The sequence below is a fragment of the Osmerus eperlanus genome, chromosome 4 (assembly GCF_963692335.1).
Source record: "Osmerus eperlanus chromosome 4, fOsmEpe2.1, whole genome shotgun sequence".
Taxonomy (NCBI): Eukaryota; Metazoa; Chordata; class Actinopteri; order Osmeriformes; family Osmeridae; genus Osmerus; species Osmerus eperlanus.
The window spans coordinates 23,245,235-23,270,475 of record NC_085021.1 but is presented as its reverse complement, the minus strand read 5'-3'; the positions used below and the strand labels follow the sequence as shown (position 1 = coordinate 23,270,475).

The window sequence follows — 25,241 nt, the reverse complement described above, 5'->3', positions numbered from 1 at the left end:
ACTATTGGCTGCCTAGCAGCCATGTATGAGAAACCTTGCTGTAGCTCCGTCGTCACACATCTAACACAGAACGGCAGAATATAACTAGAAACCACCAGTGCTATTTTAAAGTGGTAGTAGGCCAACGCTGAAGTGTTGGGATCCTGTTTAGATGCTTTTCACGGAAAGAATAGAACAAATGGTTCATCTTTGATTTTGATTGGCGGATTGCTTCCAACTTAAAGGTGTATACACCGCCACCTAATGTTCAGGAGTGTGAGACCAGTCATGGCCTACCTACGATAGACTGACCTCCACAACCCTGTGTTCTTAGGAAATCTGTCCCCAGGCTCCACATCGGTACCACAGCCCCCACACTACACCTCCCCCACACTACACCTCCCCCACACTATACCTCCCCCACACTATATCTCCCCCACACTATACCTCCCCCACACTACACCTCCCCCACACTATACCTCCCCCACACTACACCTCCCCCACACTACACCTCCCCCACACTATACCTCCCCCACACTATATCTCCCCCACACTATACCTCCCCCACACTATACCTCCCCCACACTATACCTCCCCCACACTATACCTCCCCCACACTATACCTCCCCCACACTACACGTCCTTCACACTACACCTACCCCACAACTACACCTCTCCACCACCCCCGGACTACACCTCCCCCGTTCCGCTCCCCTCCCACCCCTCTACTGCTCCTCTCTCCCCTCCCTCCCCCTACTCCCCTCTACTGCTCTGCTACTGCTCCTCTCTCCCCTCCCTGCCCCCCTCCCTGCCCCCCTCCTGGCAAGATGGGCGGGGCTGTGAGTGCGGGCGAGGACAATGACGAGCTGATAGACAACCTGAAGGAGGCGCACTACATCCGCTCAGCGCTGGTGGAGCGGGCCTTCAGGGCCATCGACCGTGCCGACTACTACCTGGACGATTACCGTGACAACGCCTACAAGGACCTGGCCTGGCGCCATGGCAACATCCACCTATCGGCACCCTGCATCTACTCAGAGGTGATGGAGGCGCTGGACCTCCACCCCGGCCTCTCCTTCCTCAACTTGGGCAGCGGCACAGGCTACCTGAGCACCATGGTGGGCCTCATCCTGGGTGAGTTTATCAGCTCCATTGTGGGCCTCATTCTGGGTTCATATCAGCTCCACCATATGCCTCATTCTGTGTTAGTATCAGCTCCACCATAGGTCTCATTCTGTGTTAGTATCAGCTCCACCATGGGCCTCATTCTGTGATAGTATCAGCTCCACCATAGGCCTCATTCTGTGTTAGTATCAGCTCCACCATGGGCCTCATTCTGGATTGGTATCAGCTCCACCGTGGGCCTCGTTCTATGTTAGTATCAGCTCCACCGTGGGTCTCGTTCTGTTTTAGTATCAGCTCCACCATAGGCCTCATTCTGGGTTCATATCAGCTCCACCACAGGCCTCATTCTGTGTTAATATCAGCTAGTGTTGCTTTCGTCAACGAAAATTGTGACTAAATATCGGCGTCAACGAACCTTTATCACATGACGAAAACGAGATGAGACGCAACGTAAATGCTGGTCATGTGACGATGACTGTAATTAAATAAATGTAGAATGCAATATTGTTGACGAATAAAAACGAGACAAAATGTAGTTTACAGAATAAAAATGAGACTAAATGTTATAACGTTATTTTGTCTTGTTTAGTCGCGTTATTATTATTAGCCAACTCATGAGGCTGTGCTTAAGGTCTCATTTTAACGTTAGCTTCAGACGTTAGCTTTAAACGTTAGCAACTGGAGCTGAAAACGACTGAGAGTCTGAGACAAACGTGTGTTACTAGCGTGTGTGTGTTTGTTTGTGAGAGAGTGTAAAGTGTGTTAACATGTGTGACTAGTGTGTGTACTGTGTGTGTGTGTGTGTGTATTTGTTTGTATGAGAGTGTAAAGTGGGTTCTTAGTTCCTACCTGACTGACTGCATGTGTACTAAGCATCCCTTGTTGGCCAAATACTGTAGCTAGTTTTGTCATTCACATAACAATCACACTGAACTGAATTTGGCATCAACAACATTACTTTGAATACCTTATTATAGACCAATACATACATTTAAACAAATGGTTTTGGCATTAACATGCCTCCCGAGATTACTGCTTAGACTACTTCTGTTTTGATTAAAAAGAGACTAAAATAACATTTTCATTGACTTAAACTAGACTAAATGTCATCAGTTTTCGTCGACTAAAACTAGACGAAAATAGTCATGGATAAGTTTGACTAAAATAAGACTAAATTGCTCAGACTTTTAGTCGACTGAAACTTGACTAGATTAAAAAGAGTACGAACGTGACTAAAACGAATAAAAACTAAAAGGACAGCTTGACACAAAGACTAGACTAAAACTAAAATTAAAACAGGCCGCCAAAAACAACACTAGTTCCACCGTGGGCCTCGTTCTGTGTTAGTATCAGCTCCACCGTGGGCCTCGTTCTGTGTTCAGGGCCGTTTGGGGTGAACCACGGGGTGGAGCTTCATGATGACGTCATACAGTACGCATACCAGAAGCTGGAGCATTTCATCAAGACCAGCGACAGCTTCGACAAGTGAGGCACTTCTCATACATACACACACACAGCTCCACTGTCTATTAGTCTCCACTGGAGGAAAGTGGGAGGCACATTAGATGTTTGTCTTTTAGTTGGAAGTCGCTTAGGATAAAAACGTCTGCTAAATGAATAAATGTAGTTGACAGTATTGTGTGTGTGTTCCTGTGTGTGTGTTCCTGTGTGTGCAGGTTTGAGTTCTGTGAGCCAAGCTTTGTGGCAGGGAACTGTCTGCAGCTGGCCCCAGAGAGGCGGCAGTACGACCGCGTGTACTGTGGGGCCGGGGTGCAGAGGGACCACGAGGACTACATGAAGAACCTGCTCAAACCTGGAGGGGTGCTGGTGCTGCCCCTGGAGGAGAAGGTACACACTCCTCTCACACACACATGCCTCTCTCACACTCCTCTCTCACACACTCCTCTCACACACACCTCTCACACACTCCTCTCACACACACCTCTCACACACTCCTCTCACACACACATGCCTCTCTCACACTCCTCTCTCACACACTCCTCTCACACACACATGCCTCTCTCACACTCCTCTCTCACACACTCCTCTCACACACACCTCTCACACACTCCTCTCACACACTCCTCTCACACACTCCTCTCACACACTCCTCTCACACACACCTCTCACACACTCCTCTCACACACTCCTCTCACACACACCTCTCACACACACCTCTCACACACTCCTCTCACACACTCCTCTCACACTCCTCTCACACACTCCTCTCACACACTCCTCTCACACACACCTCTCACACACTCCTCTCACACACACCTCTCACACACACCTCTTTACGCACCTCTGCAGACAGACGCCTCTCACACAGTCACAATAGGAAACTATCACATCCTGCAAGACTGACGTATACCCCCCCCCCTCTCCCCAGCTGACTAAGATCATGCGTACAGGTCCTAGCAGCTGGGAGAGCAGGAAGATCATCGCTGTGTCGTTCGCCCCTCTCGTTCTCCCCAAGCCCTCGCCTCGCAGCACCGTGCCTCTGCGTGAGTCTCCATGGTTACGTTCCTCTGACTGACAGCCCGCCTCTGGTGCCTTCTCACAGCTGTTCTCCTCTCTTCTCTCCTTCCTCTAGCTGCGTTAGCGGTGCGCTCGCTACAGGAGCTGGCACGTGTGTGCATCCGCCACACGCTGCGTGTCACAGCAGGGTGCATGGCTGGGGGCGGGTCCGGGCAGACGCGCTCCAGAGGTCCCACCTCCTTCGCAGTGGGGCGGGGCCTAGCGGCGGCCGGCCTGCACAATTACGGGCCTCGCTTCAAACGGAGGCGTGTCCACCGACGCCACTGCAACACACTTGGGCTGGCCAATAAGCAGGCAGCGGCTGGTACTAGCCCCGCCCCCAGCCCCACCCATACTGCCACCTCCCTGGACAGCAACCAAGGAGGAGAGGAGGATAAAGATGATGAAGATGATGATGAGGAGGAGAGGGCGAGTAGGAGGGGAGAGCGGGAGGCGGAGAGGAGAGGGAGGGAGGACAGGGAGGGAGCAGGGCAGACGCTGTGTCCAGAGCCAGCAGTCAACGTGCTGAGAGAGAGGATCCTGGGGCTGCCCCTGCCACAGCCGCTGAAGATGTACCTCCTCTACTACAGAGAGAAGTGACTCCACTCCTCCAGATCTCATCCCTGTCATCCTCCCATCTCCCCCTCTTGAGACACGAGGGAGGGGAGCGAGCTGTTGATCCCTGTGACCTCCCCCCTTCCTCTCTGTCCCTCACCCTGACTCTGCTGGTCCTACAGGAGCTCAGATCAAGTCTGTTATTGTTCACATGGGCCTTCTGGGGTCAAACCAACATGATGGTCCAAGAAAAGGATCCTTTACGTTTTGAATAACTGTTTTATTATTGAGTGACAGTAGGAAAGACAGTCAGTATTTCTTTGGTGATTTGCTTGTTTTTGCTGAAGATTTTTGAAGCGTTGAATGTTGTGAAGTGCTGAAGTGATTAGCAGGCCGACTCATTCTGTCAGAAGGGAGCGTGTGGAGTGAATAATACTCAACCATGACATGATGATAGTATGAGGTGACAGTATGAGTGGTAGCCACACCCACGTCCTCTTCAGTGCTTCACACAGACTGGGGACTCCAGTGTTCACTCCTTCAGTGCTTCACACAGACTGGGGACTCTTCAGTGCTTCACACAGACTGGGGACTCTTCAGTGCTTCACACAGACTGGGGACTCCAGTGTTCACTCCTTCTGTCCACAGTTCTAGAAGGTTCAGCTGCTGTTGAGGTGACTGATGTTCTCCTTCTGAAGCATGTTGGTCTGTGCTCGTTACTGCTGTCAATAAAACCATGAGGACTTCCTCGTTCTGTTGTTCCTTTATTCACACAGCCACACGTGGTGCCAAGCAGGTGCCAAGCAGGTACACACACACACACAGGACACACACACAGGACACACCTGGAACTGGGATAAGATCGTCTTTAATGAAGAGAAACCAGCCAGCTAACAGCACCCCCTGGCAGACAGGCTGAAGCGAGTCAGCGCAATCTTTGGCGAAACGCAGGTCGCAACCCCCCCATATCGAGCAAGGTCAGAGGTCACCTCCAGAGGGCGGGACCAGTGATGTCACCTGGGAGAAAATTGACCCAAACAAATCAAGACGTTCACATTCCGGGATTGATATCATTCGGTCCAGAAATGTGATGCTGTAAAATGTCAGGTTATATTCAGGGTCTCAGACTGTCTGGAGGCCTGAGATGCTGGAGGATTCAGTCCTTTAATCAAGATCCTCTACAGAACCAAAAAGCTGACGTACATAAGCCCAAACACGCAATGTCTCATTTAGGGGGGTAAGCCTTGCAGCCTTGTCTATAAAACAATGTACAACATGTTGAAATTGATTTATCTTCTAGAACATGCCAGCCTCTAATGATCTGGACACAGCAGGTTCTAAATCAAAGATGACAAATATACTGTACATACTGAATGTCTGACAAACAAAAATAAAAGATTTGTACATAACTTTAAATTATACAACTCCCAAAATATAAACAGCAGTCTATAGCAAAAGAAAACACTGGGTAAAAATGTGTATCTACATTTGCTTTTTATAAAAATGAATAAAAGATGATAAGTTAGAAGTTCAATATCGAAACTGATTTACTTTACTGTTTTTACAACTGTTGACAGTTATGCAGAACTTTAAACAAGTATTCATATCATACTCTAGCAGCAGGGGGGTATACAGGGGTCAAGGGAAACAGCTGCAGGGGTCAGGGCAGGCAGCTGCAGGGTCAGGGTAGGCAGCTGCAGGGGTCAGGGTAGGCAGCTGCAGGGGTCAGGGCAGGCAGCTGCAGGGGTCAGGGCAGGCAGCTGCAGGGGTCAGGGCAGGCAGCTGCAGGGTCAGGGCAGGGGGAGGTGGGGTGGAGATGAGTGCAAGTAGAGGGTGAGGAGGAGGGGAGGGTGAGGAGGAGGAGGAGGGGAGGGCGAGGAGGAGGGGAGGGTGAGGAGGAGGAGGAGGGGAGGGCGAGGAGGAGGGGAGGGTGAGGAGGAGGGGAGGGCGAGGAGGAGGGAAGGGTGAGGAGGGGAGAGGGGGAGACACAGCCCAAGGCACCTGTGATCCCTGATGTGTGTGGATCCTCCTGTCATCCACAGCTCTACCCAGAGCCCCCAGGAGAACAGCATCTGATACAGCAGACCCTCTCTACAGCCAACCCTCTCTACAGCCAATCAGAAAGACCCTGTGGTACTGTACAGCCTATCAGAAAGACCCTGTGGTACAGAACAGCAATCAGACATAGTGAAGCCATGAACTTATTTAAGCTCATTTACTGGGTCCTCAAACAGCACAGTATTATATGGAACAGTTTTTTATACTTATAGTATTATTATCTTATAATAAGTACAGTGTGTAGTACTGTGTGTGTGTGTAGTAATGTGTGTGTGAGAGAGTGTGTGTAGTACAGTGTGTGTGAGTTAGATTGTGTTTAGTACTGTGTGTGTGTGTGGGGTCACTTGGGCACCAGCCCACGGGAATGTGGGTAGCAGGGTGAGCCGGGGCTGTAGGGGGAGGGGCCAGAGGGGGAGGGGCTGGAGGGGGAGGGGCCAGAGGGGGAGGGGCCAGACTTCCTGCTGCTCCGGAGTGTTCTAGAGAAGAAGAACACAGTCACACACTGGAGGAACACCATGCTGTGTGTGTGTATAGACCATGCTGTGTGTGTGTGTATACACCATGCTGCGTGTGTGTGTGTCTAGTAGGGGTGCAACAATTCAACAAGACCACCGTTTCGGTTTGTATAGCGGTTTATGGGTCACGGTTTCGGTTTGGTTTGTTTAGCACATTAGGGGGAATAAAAAAACATTAGCCTACCATTTCAGTATTTCTGTATTTTCTCTGCATGAATAACATTGTCTTCCATCCAGAGATTTGATAACATATGAAATCAACATTATTTATAAAGCAAATGTTACTCAGGCTATTTAAAACAAACAATTATTCAATCTCTGTTTTTCCTTCCATTGAGGAGTAGCGTTGCACATACGTGATCGTTCGAATGCGGGTCTCACAGCATGTGTTTTCTCGTAGATCCGAAAAACCGCGGCTTACATGTACAAACCGAACCGTGGTGAGTGTTGAACAGTTTTTTTGCGGGTTCGGTTTTGCACCCCTTTTGGTGTGCAAAACATGGTGTTTGTATACACCATGCTGTGTGTGTGTGTAAACACCATGCTGTGTGTGTGTGTGTGTGTATATGCTGTGTGTGTGTGTATATACACCATGCTGTGTGTATGTGTGTGTATACACGATGGTGTGTGTCTCACCCAGCCTTGCTCCTTCTGGAGAAGGATGAGGAGAGGGGAGGGGGGGTGAGGAGGGAGGAGGCATCCACCTGGATCTCCTCCTCCTCCCTCATGGCCTCCTCCAGGGCAGCGGCCATCTTGGGGCCCAGCAGGGGCTCCTGGTAGTCCAGGGTGGAGCGGGACGGCAGGTCCATCTGCAGCACCAGCAGGTTCTCTGCCTGCGGGGCACAGGGACAGTGTGTGTGTGTGGGTGGGTGCGTGTGTCCTAGCCTGTATCTGGGGTCAGGTTTCATCATCATGTTCGTGTGTGTGTGTCCTACCCTGTATCTGGGGTCAGGTTTCATCATCATGTTCATGCGAGCGTGATGACTCAGTGGTCTCCTGTAGCCCACTGCTGACACCGGCCGCTTCATCATCTGCTGGTCACTGACACACACACGTACGTACACACGTTCATACGTACACACACACACACAGTTAATTTAACAAGCTACACAGGTAAACATCCTCTTTGCTGTAGTACACACCCTGTAGTATACACCCTGTAGTGCACACCCTGTAGTATACACCCTGTAGTATACACCCTGTAGTGCACACCCTGTAGTATACACCCTGTAGTATACACCCTGTAGTGCACACCCTGTAGTATACACCCTGTAGTATACACCCTGTAGTGCACACCCTGTAGTATACACCCTGTAGTGCACACCCTGTAGTGCACACCCTGTAGTATACACCCTGTAGTGCACACCCTGTAGTATACACCCTGTAGTATACATACTCCTCTATGCGTGTGATGGGCTTCATCTTCCAGTGGTCATTCTCATCGTCCAGGAAAGCTCGGTTCACTATCTTGTTCTTCTCCTCCTGAGGGATGAAGTTCTCTATGATCAAGTGTCTGCAGGGGGGAGAGAGAGAGGGGGGGGGAGAGAGGGGAGGAGAGAGTGGGGAGAGAGAGAAAGGAACAGACATGTTCGAGCAGCAGTGTGTCAGACTTGAGTGTGTGTGTATACTGAGTGCGTGTGTGTGTATACTGAGTGTGTGTGTATACTGAGTGTGTGTGTGTGTATACTGAGTGTGTGTGTGTGTGTGTATACTGAGTGTGTGTGTGTGTATACTGAGTGTGTGTGTGTGTGTATACTGAGTGTGTGTGTGTGTATACTGAGTGTGTGTGTGTGTGTATACTGAGTGTGTGTGTATACTGAGTGTGTGTGTGTACTTGAGTTTGAGTTCCCTGGTCAGCTCGTTCTGGGTCTGGGCCAGCTCCTGCCTCTCCTGGATGTGCTCCTCTTGCACATCATGGATCTCTGCCTTCACTGCCTGCAGCTTCGCAAACAGCTGTGGACACACACAGTACACACACACTCAGTACACACACAGTACACACACACTCAGTACAACCCCCCCCCCAGTATACACTGTGGAGGAGGTACCTTCTTCAGCTTCTTGGTCTTGATGTCGACCTCCTGCTGCAGTGAGCTGTAGGTCTCCTTCAGCTCCAGAGTCTCTTCATCACGACACTCCACCTGCTGCTGCATCTCTCTCTCACGCCGCTTCTGCTCACACACACACGCACACATACATACGCACACATTACAGTTTCTCTGTGGTGTAAGAAAGCCGTCTTCTCAAACCAGTCATTGATGGTAAATTAGTTTGTAGATCATATAATACTGTAAAATCAGATTGCATCTGCTATCTCCTGTCTCTTGTGCTGCAGCACTCTACCTGCTCTGCTATCTCCTGTCTCTTCTGCTCCAGGATCCTCTGCTGCTCGTTGGTGTGGTCCACAATGTTCTTCCCTCCAACCAAGAGCTTGCTCTCCATTGCCTGGGCAACACAGGGGCGAGGGAGAGGTGGAGGAGAGAGCGAGGGATGAGAGGAAAAGGAGGAATGATGGAGGAGATATGGATTGAGAGATGGGGGGATGACAGGTCAGAAGTTATCACAGGTGCAATCCACTATTCACAGAAAGACAGCTTCACGTGAGACAAAAACATGGATGTAACACAAAGACGAAAAAAGATTCAATAGGACAGAGAACCTCACCTTGACTTTAGCAGCGAGCATCTCTCCTGCCTCCCTCTCCTTCTTCAGCGCGTCCATCTTCTTCTCCTTCTGTCGGAGGAGCTTCTCCTTCTCTCCTGCCACCAAGCTGTGATCCTCCATGATGGCTCTCCTCTCTCCCTCCAACTTCTCCTGCTGCTCCCGCCAGTAGTCCGCTCCCACCCCCTCCTCCCCCTCCGCTCCTTCCTCCTCCTCATCCTCCGTCTCCCCGTCCTCCAGCTCCTCCTCGCCCTCCTCCTCCCCCCCTCTCCTCCTCCTCCTCTTCTTCTTCTTCCCAGAGCGTTTCTCCAGCTGCTCCTTCAGGCGAGCGATCTCCTCCTGGAACTCCCTGAGCAGGGCATCCTTGGGGTCCTCGTTGACGCGGGGCTTGTTCTTGATGTTCTTGGCCCTGTTGGAGTAGCGCAGTGTGGTCAGAGTCTCCTCCACGTTGTAGGAGGCCGGCCCAATGTTGGCCACCATGACGGTGCGGGCGTTCCCCCCCAGGGAGTCCTGCAGCAGCCGGGTGAGCTTGGAGTCCCTGTAGGGGATGTGGGTGCTCCTCCCGTCAACCAGGGCGGAGATCACGTTCCCCAGGGCTGACAGGGACAGGTTGATCTTGGTGGCCTCCTTCAGGCGCTCCCCCTGGGCACCCGTCTTGGTCTGCCTCTCGCTGCCTGCCAGGTCCACCAGGTTGAGCTTCCCCACCCGGATGTGGTTCTCCCCGTCCGGGCCCAGCTCGCTGCACTCCACCGTGATGACGAAGATGGCATGCGAGCGGGAGCTGTGCTCGTTCATGTTGGTGGCTCCCACCGAGCGGTTCTGGTTGCCCACGTTCATTACGTGTTCAATCTCGCGCACGCTCTTGGTGACGAACGATGACAGGTCCTTGACGTACACGCCCGTGTCGGGCCTCTCCTTCAGCTCCAGGCGACGTGATTGGTCCTTGGAGAGGAGATCCCGGATCTCCTCCTGGTAGATCTCCAGGTAAGATGCCCTGACCAGGTACTGCTGGTTCTGCGAGCGGGAGATGTGAGTGAAGACGTGCTCGAAGGAGTTGGGGATGACTCCTCTGTGCTCCACATCGTTCCTCACGCCCTCCATGGTGTAGGTCTTCCCGGTGCCCGTCTGACCGTATGCAAAGATGGTCCCGTTGAATCCCAGCAGCACCGAATCCACCAGCGGCCGGAAGGTCTCGTCGTAAAGGTCCACCTGCTTGGAGTTCCAGTCGTAGACCGAGTCGAAAGTGAACACCTTGGGGTGCTCATGGCCCCGGGGCGGGCGCACCACCACCTGGCCCAGCTTCACGTCCACCGACACCACGCGCTCAAAGTTGGCCGCCCGCTCCTTGTCGTTCATGGGCCGGCAGCGCACCACCACCTTTACAGACTCTGAGCTCTTGCTCTTGGACATGGTGATGACCGGCTGACCACACCCCTCTCCTCCTGACCTGCTCTCCCTCGTGCTCTTAATGCCGCTCTGCTCACTGTTCCCACTATCAGCTCTCCCAGCACTACACCCTGCAGACACAACACATGGTTACACAGACTAGTACTGCATCTAGTAAATACACCAAGAGACCAGCACGTGCTTTCATCCCAAGCATGTTTGACCAATTCATGTGAAGTACAGCAGGATATCAATGATCTCACGTGCATGGTCCTAAGAGTGTTCAGTGGTCTGTCTCAGCTACCAGGCATTGTAATGTACCCTCATCTCTGTTGTACAGTGTAACAGTGTAACAATAACAGATAATAATAAAGGATACATATTTCTGGCTTTTTCCGCACAAAAGAGAGTACGATTGTGCACATCGTTTAAGAAAATATAACATCTTGACAAGTGTTTTAGGTTAATGCGAAGACTTACGTGGATAAGGTGCTAGCGAGCTAGGCATATCGTTGCCTTGGTTACACTAACGTAAATGTTCAAATGCTGATGGCGCCTCTAAACCTTAAATAACGTAGAAATCTAATTAACACATATGGCATGACATAGCATATGGATGATACAGTACCAGTCATAAATGTGAGGTTGTTTCAGAAAGCATTAATCCACCATTGCGAGCCTGTAACTTGTTAACTAGTTTAACGATAGTACAGTACCAGCAAAGTTAATAGCAGCAAGCTAGCTAGCTAGCCTGATCACTACTCAAGTGTCATTTGTACACCGGTACGCCCGAAAGGTCGAGCTTTCACAGTTTAAGAAATAACGCCAGTTAGCAGTTAAAAGTGATATTATAATTGTAAAAAAAAGAACTAGCTAAAATAGCTAGATAACGTTAAAGTCAGCTAGCGAGCGTCTTCATCAACTAACCCAACAATCAGGTCCCGACGGCCTAGCAACGGCTAAACAGACTGCTGCTAGCTAACCGTAGCTAACATAAACTTGGAATAGACCGTTTATATGTTTAGACCTATCGACATGCAGTTTACTCTCTCACGAAGTGAACCAGAATTGTACAATAATAGACATACATTGAGATAGCTGATGACAAATCGTTGTTCATTACCACTTGCTAATCCAGAGCCTCCGGTCAGTCAGCCATTATTAGCCACCGCAGCACCGCTGCTTGCATCCACACTGTCCCGGATGTAGCCTGTACTAGACACGCTCAGCCAGATAAACGAGAAATTCGTTTCACGTCACAGTAGTCGGTGTAAATTCAGCCTTAATAAAACAATTACTAAAAACAAAAGTATTCATTAGAAAACGCGGTTCACTTTATTACTCATTAAAAAATATATTTTAGAGTATTGTCTCTCTTTGGTCCATCATAGAGTTCGTGATCTTTTTAGCATTCAATCTTTCATATTATAGTTTTTCAACTCTGTCACCATGTATTACCATAATTGAAAGCAGAAGAGGAGGAGAGAGGGGGGAGGTGAGAGGGGGGAGAGGAGAAGGTGAGGAGGGAGGAGAGGGTGAGGAGGAGAGGATGGAGGTAAGAGAGAGGGCTGCAGTATTTGATCAGAGATAGCGGTGCATCTACCCAGCTGAGCTGTAATGTGACGGTATTTCTGCTCTCACCAGGGGCGCCGTTGAGAACAGATACACCGGGCATTCTACCAAAACATTCAAAAACACAGGCAAATTATAACAGCAGTAATTACAGGAGACAGAATTACAGTGTCCCTAACTCACTAAATTCAAATACTTCTACATTCAAATACCCAACTCAACCATTTAAATGCTGCTTGTGTGCGATAAGGAGTCTGCAGGTTGTGAACAGTCGTGTCAAAATGAAGCTCCATTGGTACCTGGGAGAAAGTTCTGGTCTGGGTCATCCCCTCTCTCCTCCTCTCTCTCCCCCTCCTGTTCTGGTCTGGGTCATCTTCTCTCTCCTCCTCTCCCTCCCCTCCCTCCCTCAAGATTAATGCCATTCTAACATTTCACCTGAGCTTCAATGTTTATTTTTCACTCAGTTAAGTGTTCTAGAACAGTTAGTCAGGTGTTCTAGAACAGTCAGTCAGTCAGGTGTTCTACAACAGCCAGGTGGGAGTCATTCAGGTGTTGTAGAACAGGGACCCAGAGCAGGTGTTCTAGAACATTCCCAGAAACGGCAGAGGAGGCTCAGAGCTCGTCCCTGGCCTGGATCTTCCCAGGAACGTCCATCCCAAAGAAGGAGGAGGGCCGCCCGTGTATATCCCTGTCTCGCTTCACGAAGGCGGAGAAGGATGAGACACAGTTTCCGATGAAGTGGTCCGCCTGGCTGAGGATGTACAGGTCCACCTGGGCCGAGTCTGGCTGGAGACTCACCACCTTCACCTGTCACACATACACCATCACACTACACCACCTTCACCTGTCACACATACACCATCACACTACACCACCTTCACCTGTCACACATACACCATCACACTACACCACCTTCACCTGTCACACATACACCATCACACTACACCACCTTCACCTGTCACACATACACCATCACACTACACCACCTTCACCTGTCACACATACACCATCACACTACACCACCTTCACCTGTCACACATACACCATCACACTACACCACCTTCACCTGTCACACATACACCATCACACTACACCACCTTCACTTGGAACACAAATCACACACAATCACCATCTCAACCTTACCCCCTGTCTCCACCTCCCTCCCACCGCCCACCCTCACCTTGCCCCTGAACAGCATGTTGATCTCTTGGCTGTGGGACTCAGAGTCGGTGGCAATGTAGATGGAGCGGGCGGAGGTCTTCTTCACCCAGAGCTTGAGGGCACGGCGGATCTCCAGCAGGCCGGGCAAACACATGTCCATGGTGAGGGGCAGGGCGGTGTGGCGGTCGTAGCCCACACACTGAGGAGAAGCCATGAACAGAGGCCCTGTGTCGCCGCTCTGGAGCAGCTTACAGGCGCTTTGCTGCCAGACAGAAGGACATGAGGGTATGCTAGAGAATGTCTGACTGTGTTGCAGAGTGAGTGTGTCCGTGTGCATGTGTGTGTGTGCATGCGTGTGAGACCGTGTGCATGTGTGTGTGTGTGCATGTGCAAGAGTGTGTGTGGTGTATGTTTTCCTGCTCACCCAGTCGGAGCCGATGCGGAGGTGGATGCCCAGGTAGGGGGCGTCCAGCAGGGCGCTGATGTGCTGCTGGCCCTGCTGGGCCAGCGGAGATGACCACACCACGTAGCGCTGCAGCCCCACATGCTCCTGCAGCACCGGGAACAGCGCCGGAGCCCCGGGCAGAGCCAGCACTGGGTGCTCCCCTGGAGGAAACCTGCTCTCCACCAGCAGCAGACCAGGGGGGGGAGAGACAGAGAGAGGTAGAGAGAGGAGAGGGAAGAGCAGTTTTGGCTGTATTTTTTTAATCCATTTAACTGGTGCTTCTATTCACAGAAACATACAAAACGTAGCATCTAGAAACACACGCAAACACCACACACATGTTCAAACACATACACACACACACACTACACACCATCCACAGCAACACACACACCCTCTCACCTGTTGATCCAGTGGTGCTGGTGGTAGACACTGAAGGACAAGCCGCTGAACAGGACTGAGCGGTCGAACTCCACGCCCACGTGGTCCCAGAACGGCCCAAAGGGGTTCCCGTCCTGGAGAGACAGCTAGAGGGTTAAGGTCTTCCCTGTCCTCGCTAACAAACATACAACTTAGAGACATCATAGATGAACTAACAGAGATAGCAGAGAGAAGGATGCAAGTCTACCTGAAGGCCACCAGAGGGCAGTGTTTGACCTCAGAGATAAACCTTTAACACTGACAGACTTCTAACCCCAACTGTTACATTCTCCCCTCACCCAACCTAAGGCCCCGCCCCTTACGCCCAGAGCTCCACCCACCTTCATGGGGCAGGACTTCCTGTCGGGGCTTCGCTGGGCGGCGGCCTCGAAGCAGTACGCGGCCCTGTCCCCGGGGGGCCAGTGAGCGGGGGCCAGCTGCTGCATGAAGGCCTCCAGACTCACCACGCGGTGGAAGGCCCACAGCGCCCCCAGCTGGAAGAACTCACTGTAGGGCACATGCACCTGGGGGCAAAGACAGGTGTCTCACATCCAGGTCTGTCAGACAGACAGGTGTATGTAGTGAGACAGACAGGTGTGTATGTAGTCTGTGTCTGGGTTTGAACTAAGCATGTTACAGACAAGCTTGGCTGTGTGGAAGGGCATACGTTGGTGTAGGGGGGTGCGTGGTGGCGGTACACTATCCACGGGGGCACCACCAGCGTCCGGTTCAGCATCTTGGCAAACGCCAGGGACCCCAAGAAGTGATCTGCTTGGTTTCCAAAGCGACCTGGTGGAATGACAAGGTTGAAAACATAAGTGTCTACTAATACTAACATCTGAGGAAAGAGAAGGCATTTCTAGAATTTGCTACGTCTGAGGAGTGCATGAATGGAATAGCTGGAGTGTATATTATTACAAGCATACAGACGACTAAAACCTGCCGCTGCCATTAGTTTTCTATTCTGAATCATTATGAAACAACCCAAACTTACGTTATCTTATGACAGATTAATTACTCGGTTGATGAACACGTTTTACATTCAATACGACACAAATGCAAAAACGAATCATACATCAGACGGCTAGAAACTAACGACATGAACCCCAAGTTAGCGGCTGATTTATAACATAAGATAGCTAGCATGGTAGCTAGTGCTACCAGTTCAAACCTTGGTTCAAACTAATAATGCAGGTTGAGTTGATCTCAACGTAATTACTTTGTATAAACAAAACTGCTAGTTACCCATGCAAGGACAGTACATGAGGTAACCATTGTCATCCCAAGTCAATTGTTCGGCAAATGTTAGACTAATTTGCAACAACACTGCTGAAAGTACAGAACTGAAGAACAGAAGTTGAGAGATTGTCTGTTTCGCCGCCATTGCGATTCATGGCACATCCCATAATGCACTGCACCGTTCTACAATTACCGTAAACTGCAGAGCTGAGCTCTGGCTGAGCTCAATAACTACACTCACACTGTTCTGAGAACAGTGTTCTCTGCTTCCTTCTACATTTACATTTTTTACATTTAGTCATTTAGCAGACGCTCTTATCCAGAGCGACTTACAGTAAGTACAGGGACATTCCCCCGAGGCAAGTAGGGTGAGTGCCTTGCCCAAGGACACAACGTCATCTGGCACAGCCGGGAATCAAACTGGCAACCTTCTGATTGCAAGCCCGCTTCCCTCACCGCTCAGCCACCTGACTCCCACTTCTAACTATTGATCAAGTGCAGCATTTTCGAGCTAAACAATGACGTAGCATATAGTGTATGGAGGGCCCTCCCTGCATGCGCTCTAAACCAAAAGAGGAATTTTTCTATTTATTGTTTTAATTTCCATTTCCACATGGCGAAATAACTTATCCTGAGTGGGTCTTGTCATTTTTTTCTGTCAATGGAAATGTGTGGTCTAGCGTGTTCACACTTAATAGTAGAGGTAACACATTAGACTGTAAGCTAACTTTTAAATGGTGCATGCCGAATGTTCGCCGTTAAAACAAATGAGTCAAGTTTCCTATCCTAGTAGGCTGAAATGAAGCGCATACTCAAGACAATTATGAAACTTACAAAGAAAATGTTTACAAGTGTAATGGCTTAAAAACACCACCCCAAATTCCTATCGCAATTTGGCAGGGTAAAAAAGCTGTTTCGCTTGACGCAGGCTGCTAAACCCGATAGTAAAAGCACGCAAGTGAAGTGAGTCATATTTTTTATCATCTGCATCTATGTACCTAGTACTCCCTACTGCAGAACTGACACCACGTCTTTCCTGACTCACGTCAGTACTGACACGTGCACAGCACAGTCACATTCTGTATGCAGCGGGTGAGCTGTAAGAGCAACAGCTTTGTTTTCTGTTCATATGAATATATTTATGTCCTGTTCTCTCTCTCTCTCTCTCTCTCTCTCTCTCTCTCTCTCTCTCTCTCTCTCTCTCTCTGTTTCTCTGTCTGTCTCTCTCTTTCTCTCTTTCTCTCGCTCTCTCTCGCTCTCTCTCTCTCTCGCTCTCTCTCTCACATATCGAAAAAGGGCATGTGAGAAAGCGAGAGAGGGATCACGGATGCCTGGTTTGACTTAATTGAGTGATAATTACTTAAACATGCTATGTAAAATCTTGTTATTAAAGCCGGACGTTAATAGCAAGCAGACGGATAGGAACCAGAGAATTATTTCTTACTTTGCTGTACATGTGCTAAGGAATGGTGGGGGATGCAACCAATGTTGATTAATTAATATTCAACATTATGAATATCTGGTTCCACACAAGAGAACCCTGCCTCTGCCCTCTGCTTAAAGGTGCTCATGAACCTGGCTAATTTGGGTGGGGTCTGTTGCTGCTGGTGTTCACGTCTTCACGTGAGACTGTCCTCCCATGCACGAGGCTGGGGGTGGAGGCTGGGGGTGGAGGCTGGGGGAGGAGGCTGGGGGCGGAGGCTGGGGGAGGAGGCTGGGGGAGGAGGCTGGGGGAGGAGGCTGGGGGCGGAGGCTGGGGGCGGAGGCTGGGGGAGGAGGCTGGGGGCGGAGGCTGGGGGCGGAGGCTGGGAGCGGAGGCTGGGGGCCTCCATCTGATGTCGTACTGGACATAGATATATATAAAGGGTAGATGTCTCGTCCGCGTTGCCGGCCAACGGAGTCGAACGTCTGCACATGGCGGCCATCTTGCTTACCCATAACATTGTGTTGGTGCTACATGTACTTTATAAATGACCATAACTTGCTCAATTTTCAACCGATTTTGAAACGGTTTGGTTTGTTATCAACGTCAGAGATGTCGTTATGCCACTGCATACTTATGAATAATTATGTTTTTTTTTTTTTTTAAGAATAGAAGTATGCAGTGGCATAACGACATCTCTGACGTTGATAACAAACCAAACCGTTTCAAAATCGGTTGAAAATTGAGCAAGTTATGGTCATTTAAAAACTACATGTTGCACCAACACAATGAGCAGTTGACTGTAGCAAGATGGCCGCCATGTGCGGACGTTCTAGACTCCTCCGTAGGGTTAGGGTTAGACATTTAGTCTTTATATATATCTATGGTACTGGAGCTTTCAGAGGGGGTTCTTCAGGCCGCCCTGCTGGTGGCAGCAGGTACTGCTCACCTCACTCTTCAGGCCTCCCTGCTGGTGGCAGCAGGTACTGCTCACCTCACTCTTCAGGCCGCCCTGCTGGTGGCAGCAGGTACTGCTCACCTCACTCTTCAGTGGAACTTAAAGTGCAACTAAACTAACCCTGGTTACACTTCAACACCAGACCCTTCCCTCCTGGGAGCCAAGAGAGAGACAGCCTCTACACGGCCTCTACATAGCCTACACACAGCCTCTATTATAGCCTCTACACAGCTTCTTCTCAGCCTCTAATTCAGGCTCTACACAGCCTCTACCCAGTCTCTAATACAGCCTCTACCCAGCCTCTAATTCAGTCTCTAATACAGCCTGTACACAGGGTGAGACTCAGATACCCCTGTGAAGGGTTTCACATCAGTGGTTCACTGTGACGATGGTTGGGTTTGGTTTGTGTACATGTGTGTATGGGGGTGTGTGAGTGTGCATGTGTGTGTATGTGTGTAAGTGTATATATATATATATATGTGTGTGTGTGTGTGTAGCAGCAGATCCACCCATGGCTCCAGGGTTAGTGGCTCCAGTTCTTATCAGTCAGCAGCAGAGAGTTAGTAAAGCTGAAAGTTTCTTGTCATGACGCCTCAACACACAACTCTCTCTCTCAACACATAACCCCCTCTCTCAACACACAACCCTCTCTCTCATCACACAACCCTCTCAACACACAACCCTCTCCCTCAACACACAACCCTCCCTCTCAACACACAACCCTCCCTCTCAACACACAACCCTCTCCCTCAACACACAACCCTCTCTCTCATCACACAACCCTCTCAACACACAACCCTCTCTCTCAACACACAACTCTCCTTCTCAACACACAACCCTCTCTCTCATCACACAACCCTCTCAACACACAACCCTCTCTCTCAACACACAACTCTCCTTCTCAACACACAACCCTCTCTCTCAACACACAACCCTCTCTCTCAACACACAACCCTCTCAACACACAACCCTCTCTAACAACACACAACCCTCTCAACACACAACCCTCTCCCTCAACACACAACCCTCTCTCTCATCACACAACCCTCTCAACACACAACCCTCTCAACACACAACCCTCTCTCTCAACACACAACTCTCCTTCTCAACACACAACCCTCTCTCTCATCACACAACCCTCTCAACACACAACCCTCTCTCTCAACACACAACTCTCCTTCTCAACACACAACCCTCTCTCTCAACACACAACCCTCTCTCTCAACACACAACCCTCTCAACACACAACCCTCTCAACACACAACCCTCTCTAACAACACACAACCCTCTCAACACACAACCCTCTCTCTCAACACACAACCCTCTCTCTCAACACACAACCCTCTCTCTCAACACACAACTCTCCTTCTCAACACACAACCCTCTCTCTCAACACACAACCCTCTCTCTCAACACACAACCCTCTCTCTCATCACACAACCCTCTCTCTCAACACACAACCCTCTCTCTCAACACACAACCCTCTCTATCAACACACAACCCTCTCAACACACAACCCTCTCCCTCAACACACAACCCTCTCTCTCATCACACAACCCTCTCTCTCATCACACAACCCTCTCAACACACAACCCTCTCCCTCAACACACAACCCTCCCTCTCAACACACAACCCTCTCCCTCAACACACAACCCTCTCTCTCATCACACAACCCTCTCAACACACAACCCTCTCTCTCAACACACAACCCTCTCTCTCAACACACAACTCTCCTTCTCAACACACAACCCTCTCTCTCATCACACAACCCTCTCAACACACAATCCTGTCCCTCAACACACAACCCTCTCTCTCAACACACAACTCTCCTTCTCAACACACAACCCTCTCTCTCATCACACAACCCTCTCAACACACAACCCTCTCTCTCAACACACAACTCTCCTTCTCAACACACAACCCTCTCTCTCAACACACAACCCTCTCTCTCAACACACAACCCTCTCTCTCAACACACAACTCTCCTTCTCAACACACAACCCTCTCTCTCAACACACAACCCTCTCAACACACAACCCTCTCAACACACAACCCTCTCTAACAACACACAACCCTCTCAACACACAACCCTCTCTCTCAACACACAACCCTCTCTCTCAACACACAACTCTCCTTCTCAACACACAACCCTCTCTCTCAACACACAACCCTCTCTCTCAACACACAACACTCTCTCTCATCACACAACCCTCTCTCTCAACACACAACCCTCTCTCTCAACACACAACCCTCTCTATCAACACACAACCCTCTCAACACACAACCCTCTCAACACACAACTCTCTCTCTCAACACACAACCCTCTCAACACACAACCCTCTCTCTCAACACACAACCCTCTCTCTCAACACACAACCCTCTCAACACACAACCCTCTCTCTCAACACACAACCCTCTCAACACACAACTCTCTATATCAACACACAACCCTCTCTCTCATCACACAACCCTCTCAACACACAACCCTCTCTATCAACACACAACCCTCTCTCTCATCACACAACCATCTCAACACACAACTCTCTCTATCAGCACACAACCTTCTCTCTCAACACACAACCCTCTCTATCAACACACAACCCTCTCTCTCAACACACAACCCTCTCTCTCAACACACAACCCTCTCTCTCAACACACAACCCTCTCTCTCAACACACAACCCTCTCTCTCAACACACAACCCTCCCTCTCAACACACAACCTTCTCCCTCAACACACAACCCTCTCAACACACAACCCTCTCTCTCAACACACAACCCTCTCCCTCAACACACAACCCTCTCTCTCATCACACAACCCTCTCTCTCATCACACAACCCTCTCAACACACAACCCTCTCCCTCAACACACAACCCTCTCTCATCACACAACCCTCTCTCTCATCACACAACCCTCTCTCTCATCACACAACCCTCTCCCTCAACACACAACCCTCCCTCTCAACACACAACCCTCTCCCTCAACACACAACCCTCTCTATCATCACACAACCCTCTCAACACACAACCCTGTCCCTCAACACACAACCCTCTCTCTCAACACACAACTCTCCTTCTCAACACACAACCCTCTCCCTCAACACACAACCCTCTCTATCAACACACAACCCTCTCAACACACAACCCTGTCCCTCAACACACAACCCTCTCTCTCAACACACAACTCTCCTTCTCAACACACAACCCTCTCTCTCATCACACAACCCTCTCAACACACAACCCTCTCTCTCAACACACAACCCTCTCTCTCAACACACAACCCTCTCTCTCAACACACAACCCTCTCTCTCAACACACAACCCTCTCTATCAACACACAACCCTCTCAACACACAACCCTCTCAACACACAACTCTCTCTCTCAACACACAACCCTCTCAACACACAACCCTCTCTCTCAACACACAACCCTCTCTCTCAACACACAACCCTCTCAACACACAACCCTCTCTCTCAACACACAACCCTCTCAACACACAACTCTCTCTATCAACACACAACCCTCTCTCTCATCACACAACCCTCTCAACACACAACCCTCTCTATCAACACACAACCCTCTCTCTCATCACACAACCCTCTCAACACACAACTCTCTCTATCAGCACACAACCCTCTCTCTCAACACACAACTCTCTCTCTCAACACACAACCCTCTCTCTCAACACACAACCCTCTCTCTCAACACACAACCCTCTCTCTCAACACACAACCCTCTCTCTCAACACACAACCCTCTCCCTCAACACACAACCCTCTCTCTCAACACACAACCCTCTCTCTCAACACACAACCCTCTCTCTCAACACACAACCCTCTCCCTCAACACACAACCCTCTCTCTCAACACACAACCCTCTCTCTCAACACACAACCTTCTCAACACACAACCCTCTCAACACACAACCTTCTCAACACACAAACCTCTCCCTCAACACACAACCATATCTCCTTGTGTAGGTGTAGGTGGGCCCCTGTGAGGACAGATCTGTGGTGAGTATGTAGTATAATCCACTGCTACACCTCTCCTCCTCATCCGTTTCTCCTCTCCTCCTCATCACTCTCTCGTCCCCCCTCCTCCCCTGCCCTCCTCTCCTCACGGCAGCTAACTGTGATCATCCTTCTGTGGTTTCTCTATTCTTCTAAGATCTTTATGTTCAGCGCCGGCTAAAGTAAACCGCCCGTCTGTTTCAAACCAAACACACTCAGACCCTGTGTCTCTCCTCTGTCACTCGCCCTCCGCCAGTCTTCCACTCTGGCACGGACCGAGGGGGTCGCTGGGTATTCTGGTGGCTAGGAAATCCACTCCAGATGTGTCGAAATTGTTCCATACTAATTGCGTTCCAAACATGAAGAGTATTCTGGGCCAGTCAGAACCAGGCAGGACCAGGCAGGACCAGCCCTCAAGGAGTTAGGTGTGTGGTAGGGGGGAGGGGGGGCGCTTCTGGGCTGCCTGCTTCTTACTGGTTCTTACTGGAAGGGAGGGAGAGAGAGAGAGAGAGAGAGAGAGAGAGAGAGAGAGAGAGAGAGAGAGAGAGAGAGAGAGAGAGAGAGAGAGAGAGAGAGAGAGAGAGAGAGCAAGAGAGGGAAAGAGAGAGAGAGGGAGGGAGGGAAAAGGGGGAAAGAGATGGCTATAATAAGTAGATGCCTAAATTTCAGAAGATACTTAAAAATCGATCTGTGGCTGTAAATGACAGGCCTCCTCCCATCAGTAATCAGACTGACTGAGTCCAAGACCACAGTCATCAAGCCCATCAACACAGTCAGGGGAGGAAGCACCCATCACAGCTTTCCTCTCATCCTCTCTTTCTGTTTGGTCTCGAGGCTCCTGATGAAGCGCTGGCAGGAGGCTGGTGTGGTGAACACATTGCAGGGTGGATGAAGCGCTGGTCCAGACCTCCACACCACCAGTCTCCTGTTGGGCAACCCAGAACCATGGCGCAGATATGCTCCCTTATATAGGTGTGTAAAACAGTCACTTCCTGCCTTAAGGCTCCCTCATATAGGTGTGTAAAACAGTCACTTCCTAGGCAAAATAGGTAAATACATAAAAAAATTGTTGCACTGTCCTATCATTAGAACAAGTAGTATTGTTGTTGAGATGGTGTCTGTGCCTGTAGGTGAGATGAAATTACAGGTAAACAAATATGTCTGCTAAATACAAACCTTTTCAAACCTAGGGTCAGAGACCAACAAGGAAACAAGCTTTAAAAATGTTTTACAGAACAGACCAACAAGCTTTAAAAATGTTTTACAGAACAGACCAACAGGGAAAAAAGCTTTAAAAATGTTTTACAGAACAGAAATGTTTGGCTAATAAACACATTTTAAGGGAAATACATTTCACCAAATTGTTAAGCGTGTCCTCTGGACAAATACAAACTAAATTCTACGAGCAGAAAACAGTCCTCTACAGGCACAGTGTCCTCTACAGGGGATAGTGTCCTCTACAGGGGATAGTGTCCTCTACAGGCACAGTGTCCTCTACAGGCACAGTGTCCTCTACAGGGGACAGTGTCCTCTACAGGCACAGTGTCCTCTACAGGGGATAGTGTCCTCTACAGGGGATAGTGTCCTCTACAGGCACAGTGTCCTCTACAGGCACAGTGTCCTCTACAGGGGATAGTGTCCTCTTAGTGTCCTCTACAGGCACAGTGTCCTCTACAGGCACAGTGTCCTCTACAGGGACAGTGTCCTCTACAGGCACAGTGTCCTCTACAGGCACAGTGTCCTCTACAGGGGACAGTGTCCTCTACAGGGACAGTGTCCTCTACAGGCACAGTGTCCTCTACAGGCACAGTGTCCTCTACAGGTATAGTGTCCTCTACAGGGACAGTGTCCTCTACAGGCACAGTGTCCTCTACAGGGGATAGTGTCCTCTACAGGGACAGTGTCCTCTACAGGCACAGTGTCCTCTACAGGGGACAGTGTCATCTACAGGGGATAGTGTCCTCTACAGGGACAGTGTCCTCTACAGGGGACAGTGTCCTCTACAGGGGACAGAAATGAATGAGTAGCTGGGTCTGTGAGGGATGTGTACTCCGACACAACTGTAACACATGTTAGCACTGTAGCTGTGTTGATCTACTGTAACACATGTTAGCACTGTAGCTGTGCCGGTCTACTGTAACACAAGTTAGCACTGTAGCTGTGTTGATCTACTGTAACACATGTTAGCACTGTAGCTGTGCCGGTCTACTGTAACACATGTTCGATGGATTGCATTTATTTATATAGCGCTTTTCTACCTTAGTGGCATTCAAAGCGCTTTACAATGTTTGCCTCTCATTCACCCATTCATACTCTCACTCACACATACCGACGGCAGCGAGCTACCATGCAAGGCTCCGGCCTGCCCATCGGGAGAAACTTGGGGTTCAGACTCAGAGTCTTGCTCAAGGATACTTCGGCACATGACCTAGGAGGAGTCGGGGATTGAACCGCCAACCTTGCGATTAACAGACAACCCTCTCTACCTCCTGAGCCACAGCCGCCCCAGTTAGCACTGTAGCTGTGCTGGTCTACTGTACTACATCCCACATCACTGAACACTTTATTGGGTGTGCTTGCCTTAGACAACCTTTGTTTTCTCACATATATATTTGTATTATTATTTATTATTTTCCCACCCCTAAGGCTCTGTAAATGTTTGCACTACATAGACAACGTTGGTGTCAAAATGTTGATCTTGGTAGCGATTCGTTGCTTGTATTGGATTTTACGTTCAGTTGCACGGTTTAGGCCGTCTAACTGAACAAACACTTTATTCACAACTGAACACTTTGTTACTGTTGCATTGGTAGTTAGCGCTGTGGTGGTCTTTTGAATTGCGTTTCTTTCAAGGTTTTCACAAACCAGAATTTACCACAAAAAACTGTGTATGTGTATTATTTATAAACTGTCATAAACTTCCAGATAAACTGTCTTGGCTGTAAATATCCCCACGTTTAAAGCTGTTATAATGACTCAGCATGTTTTATGGATTAAAAAATTAATTATTCAATGATGAAATGACTATGGAAACACCAAAAAACATTCTACCTTCAGTTTAAACACCATACATCATAGATTAAATACCAAACATATAAGATTAAACACCAAATATTAAAACACCAAACTTTATAGATTAAACACCTAACATATAACTAAATTAAACACCTAACATATAACTAGATTGAACACCAAACATGTTAATTATAGCTATATTAAAC

At 49.5% G+C, this 25,241-nt stretch overlaps 3 protein-coding genes across 7 annotated transcripts; 1 reads left to right on the top strand and 2 right to left on the bottom strand.

The window, feature by feature from the left end:
- Positions 1-313: 313 nt before the first annotated feature.
- LOC134019481 (protein-L-isoaspartate O-methyltransferase domain-containing protein 2) lies at positions 314-4,923 on the top strand. Of its 2 annotated transcripts, XM_062460408.1 has the most exons (6): positions 314-378; positions 619-1,113; positions 2,487-2,589; positions 2,781-2,952; positions 3,494-3,608; positions 3,698-4,923. In XM_062460408.1, the coding sequence occupies exons 2-6, from the start codon at positions 807-809 to the stop codon at positions 4,219-4,221; spliced, it is 1,221 nt and encodes a 406-aa protein (XP_062316392.1). In that variant the 5' UTR covers positions 314-378; positions 619-806; the 3' UTR covers positions 4,222-4,923. The 2 variants fall into 2 exon arrangements, with proteins under 2 accessions (XP_062316392.1, XP_062316391.1); XM_062460407.1 differs by lacking the exon at positions 314-378 and having other exon boundaries at positions 571-1,113.
- A 102-nt stretch (positions 4,924-5,025) lies between these two features.
- Positions 5,026-12,060, bottom strand: kif3b (kinesin family member 3B). Of its 3 annotated transcripts, XM_062460406.1 has the most exons (10): positions 11,920-12,060; positions 9,414-10,927; positions 9,093-9,194; positions 8,798-8,920; positions 8,584-8,702; positions 8,146-8,262; positions 7,685-7,790; positions 7,386-7,582; positions 6,544-6,710; positions 6,474-6,495 (listed from the first exon to the last, which is right to left on the bottom strand). In XM_062460406.1, exons 2-9 carry the CDS (start codon positions 10,818-10,820, stop codon positions 6,575-6,577), a joined length of 2,307 nt encoding a protein of 768 aa, XP_062316390.1. In that variant the 5' UTR covers positions 10,821-10,927; positions 11,920-12,060; the 3' UTR covers positions 6,474-6,495; positions 6,544-6,574. The 3 variants fall into 3 exon arrangements, with proteins under 3 accessions (XP_062316388.1, XP_062316389.1, XP_062316390.1); XM_062460404.1 differs by having other exon boundaries at positions 5,026-6,710; XM_062460405.1 differs by having other exon boundaries at positions 5,026-6,710; positions 11,885-11,997.
- Positions 12,061-12,211: 151 nt separating this feature from the next.
- pofut1 (protein O-fucosyltransferase 1) lies at positions 12,212-15,823 on the bottom strand. Of its 2 annotated transcripts, none has more exons than XM_062460409.1 (7): positions 15,640-15,823; positions 15,062-15,183; positions 14,736-14,918; positions 14,377-14,501; positions 13,954-14,146; positions 13,549-13,791; positions 12,212-13,175 (listed from the first exon to the last, which is right to left on the bottom strand). In XM_062460409.1, the coding sequence occupies exons 1-7, from the start codon at positions 15,776-15,778 to the stop codon at positions 12,981-12,983; spliced, it is 1,200 nt and encodes a 399-aa protein (XP_062316393.1). In that variant the 5' UTR covers positions 15,779-15,823; the 3' UTR covers positions 12,212-12,980. The 2 variants fall into 2 exon arrangements, with proteins under 2 accessions (XP_062316393.1, XP_062316394.1); XM_062460410.1 differs by having other exon boundaries at positions 14,377-14,489.
- Positions 15,824-25,241: the final 9,418 nt, after the last annotated feature.

What these genes read in the sequence shown, in the direction of transcription:
- LOC134019481 (XM_062460408.1), top strand. Translation starts at nt 807, where the DNA reads ATGGGCGGGGCTGTGAGTGCGGGCGAGGACAATGACGAGCTGATAGAC. An exon ending in TGCTGCCCCTGGAGGAGAAG is followed by an intron (nt 2,953 to 3,493) that starts GTACACACTCCT and finishes CCCTCTCCCCAG; the next exon opens with CTGACTAAGATCATGCGTAC. An exon ending in TCGCAGCACCGTGCCTCTGC is followed by an intron (nt 3,609 to 3,697) that starts GTGAGTCTCCAT and finishes TCCTTCCTCTAG; the next exon opens with CTGCGTTAGCGGTGCGCTCG.
- kif3b (XM_062460404.1), bottom strand. Translation starts at nt 10,820, where the DNA reads ATGTCCAAGAGCAAGAGCTCAGAGTCTGTAAAGGTGGTGGTGCGCTGC. An exon ending in GACAGGAGATAGCAGAGCAG is followed by an intron (nt 8,921 to 9,092) that starts GTAGAGTGCTGC and finishes GTGTGTGAGCAG; the next exon opens with AAGCGGCGTGAGAGAGAGAT. An exon ending in AACCTGACCCCAGATACAGG is followed by an intron (nt 7,583 to 7,684) that starts GTAGGACACACA and finishes TGTGCCCCGCAG; the next exon opens with GCAGAGAACCTGCTGGTGCT.
- pofut1 (XM_062460409.1), bottom strand. Translation starts at nt 15,778, where the DNA reads ATGGCGGCGAAACAGACAATCTCTCAACTTCTGTTCTTCAGTTCTGTA. An exon ending in CATGTACTGTCCTTGCATGG is followed by an intron (nt 15,184 to 15,639) that starts GTAACTAGCAGT and finishes TCATTCCACCAG; the next exon opens with GTCGCTTTGGAAACCAAGCA. An exon ending in TCCGCATCGGCTCCGACTGG is followed by an intron (nt 13,792 to 13,953) that starts GTGAGCAGGAAA and finishes TCTGTCTGGCAG; the next exon opens with CAAAGCGCCTGTAAGCTGCT.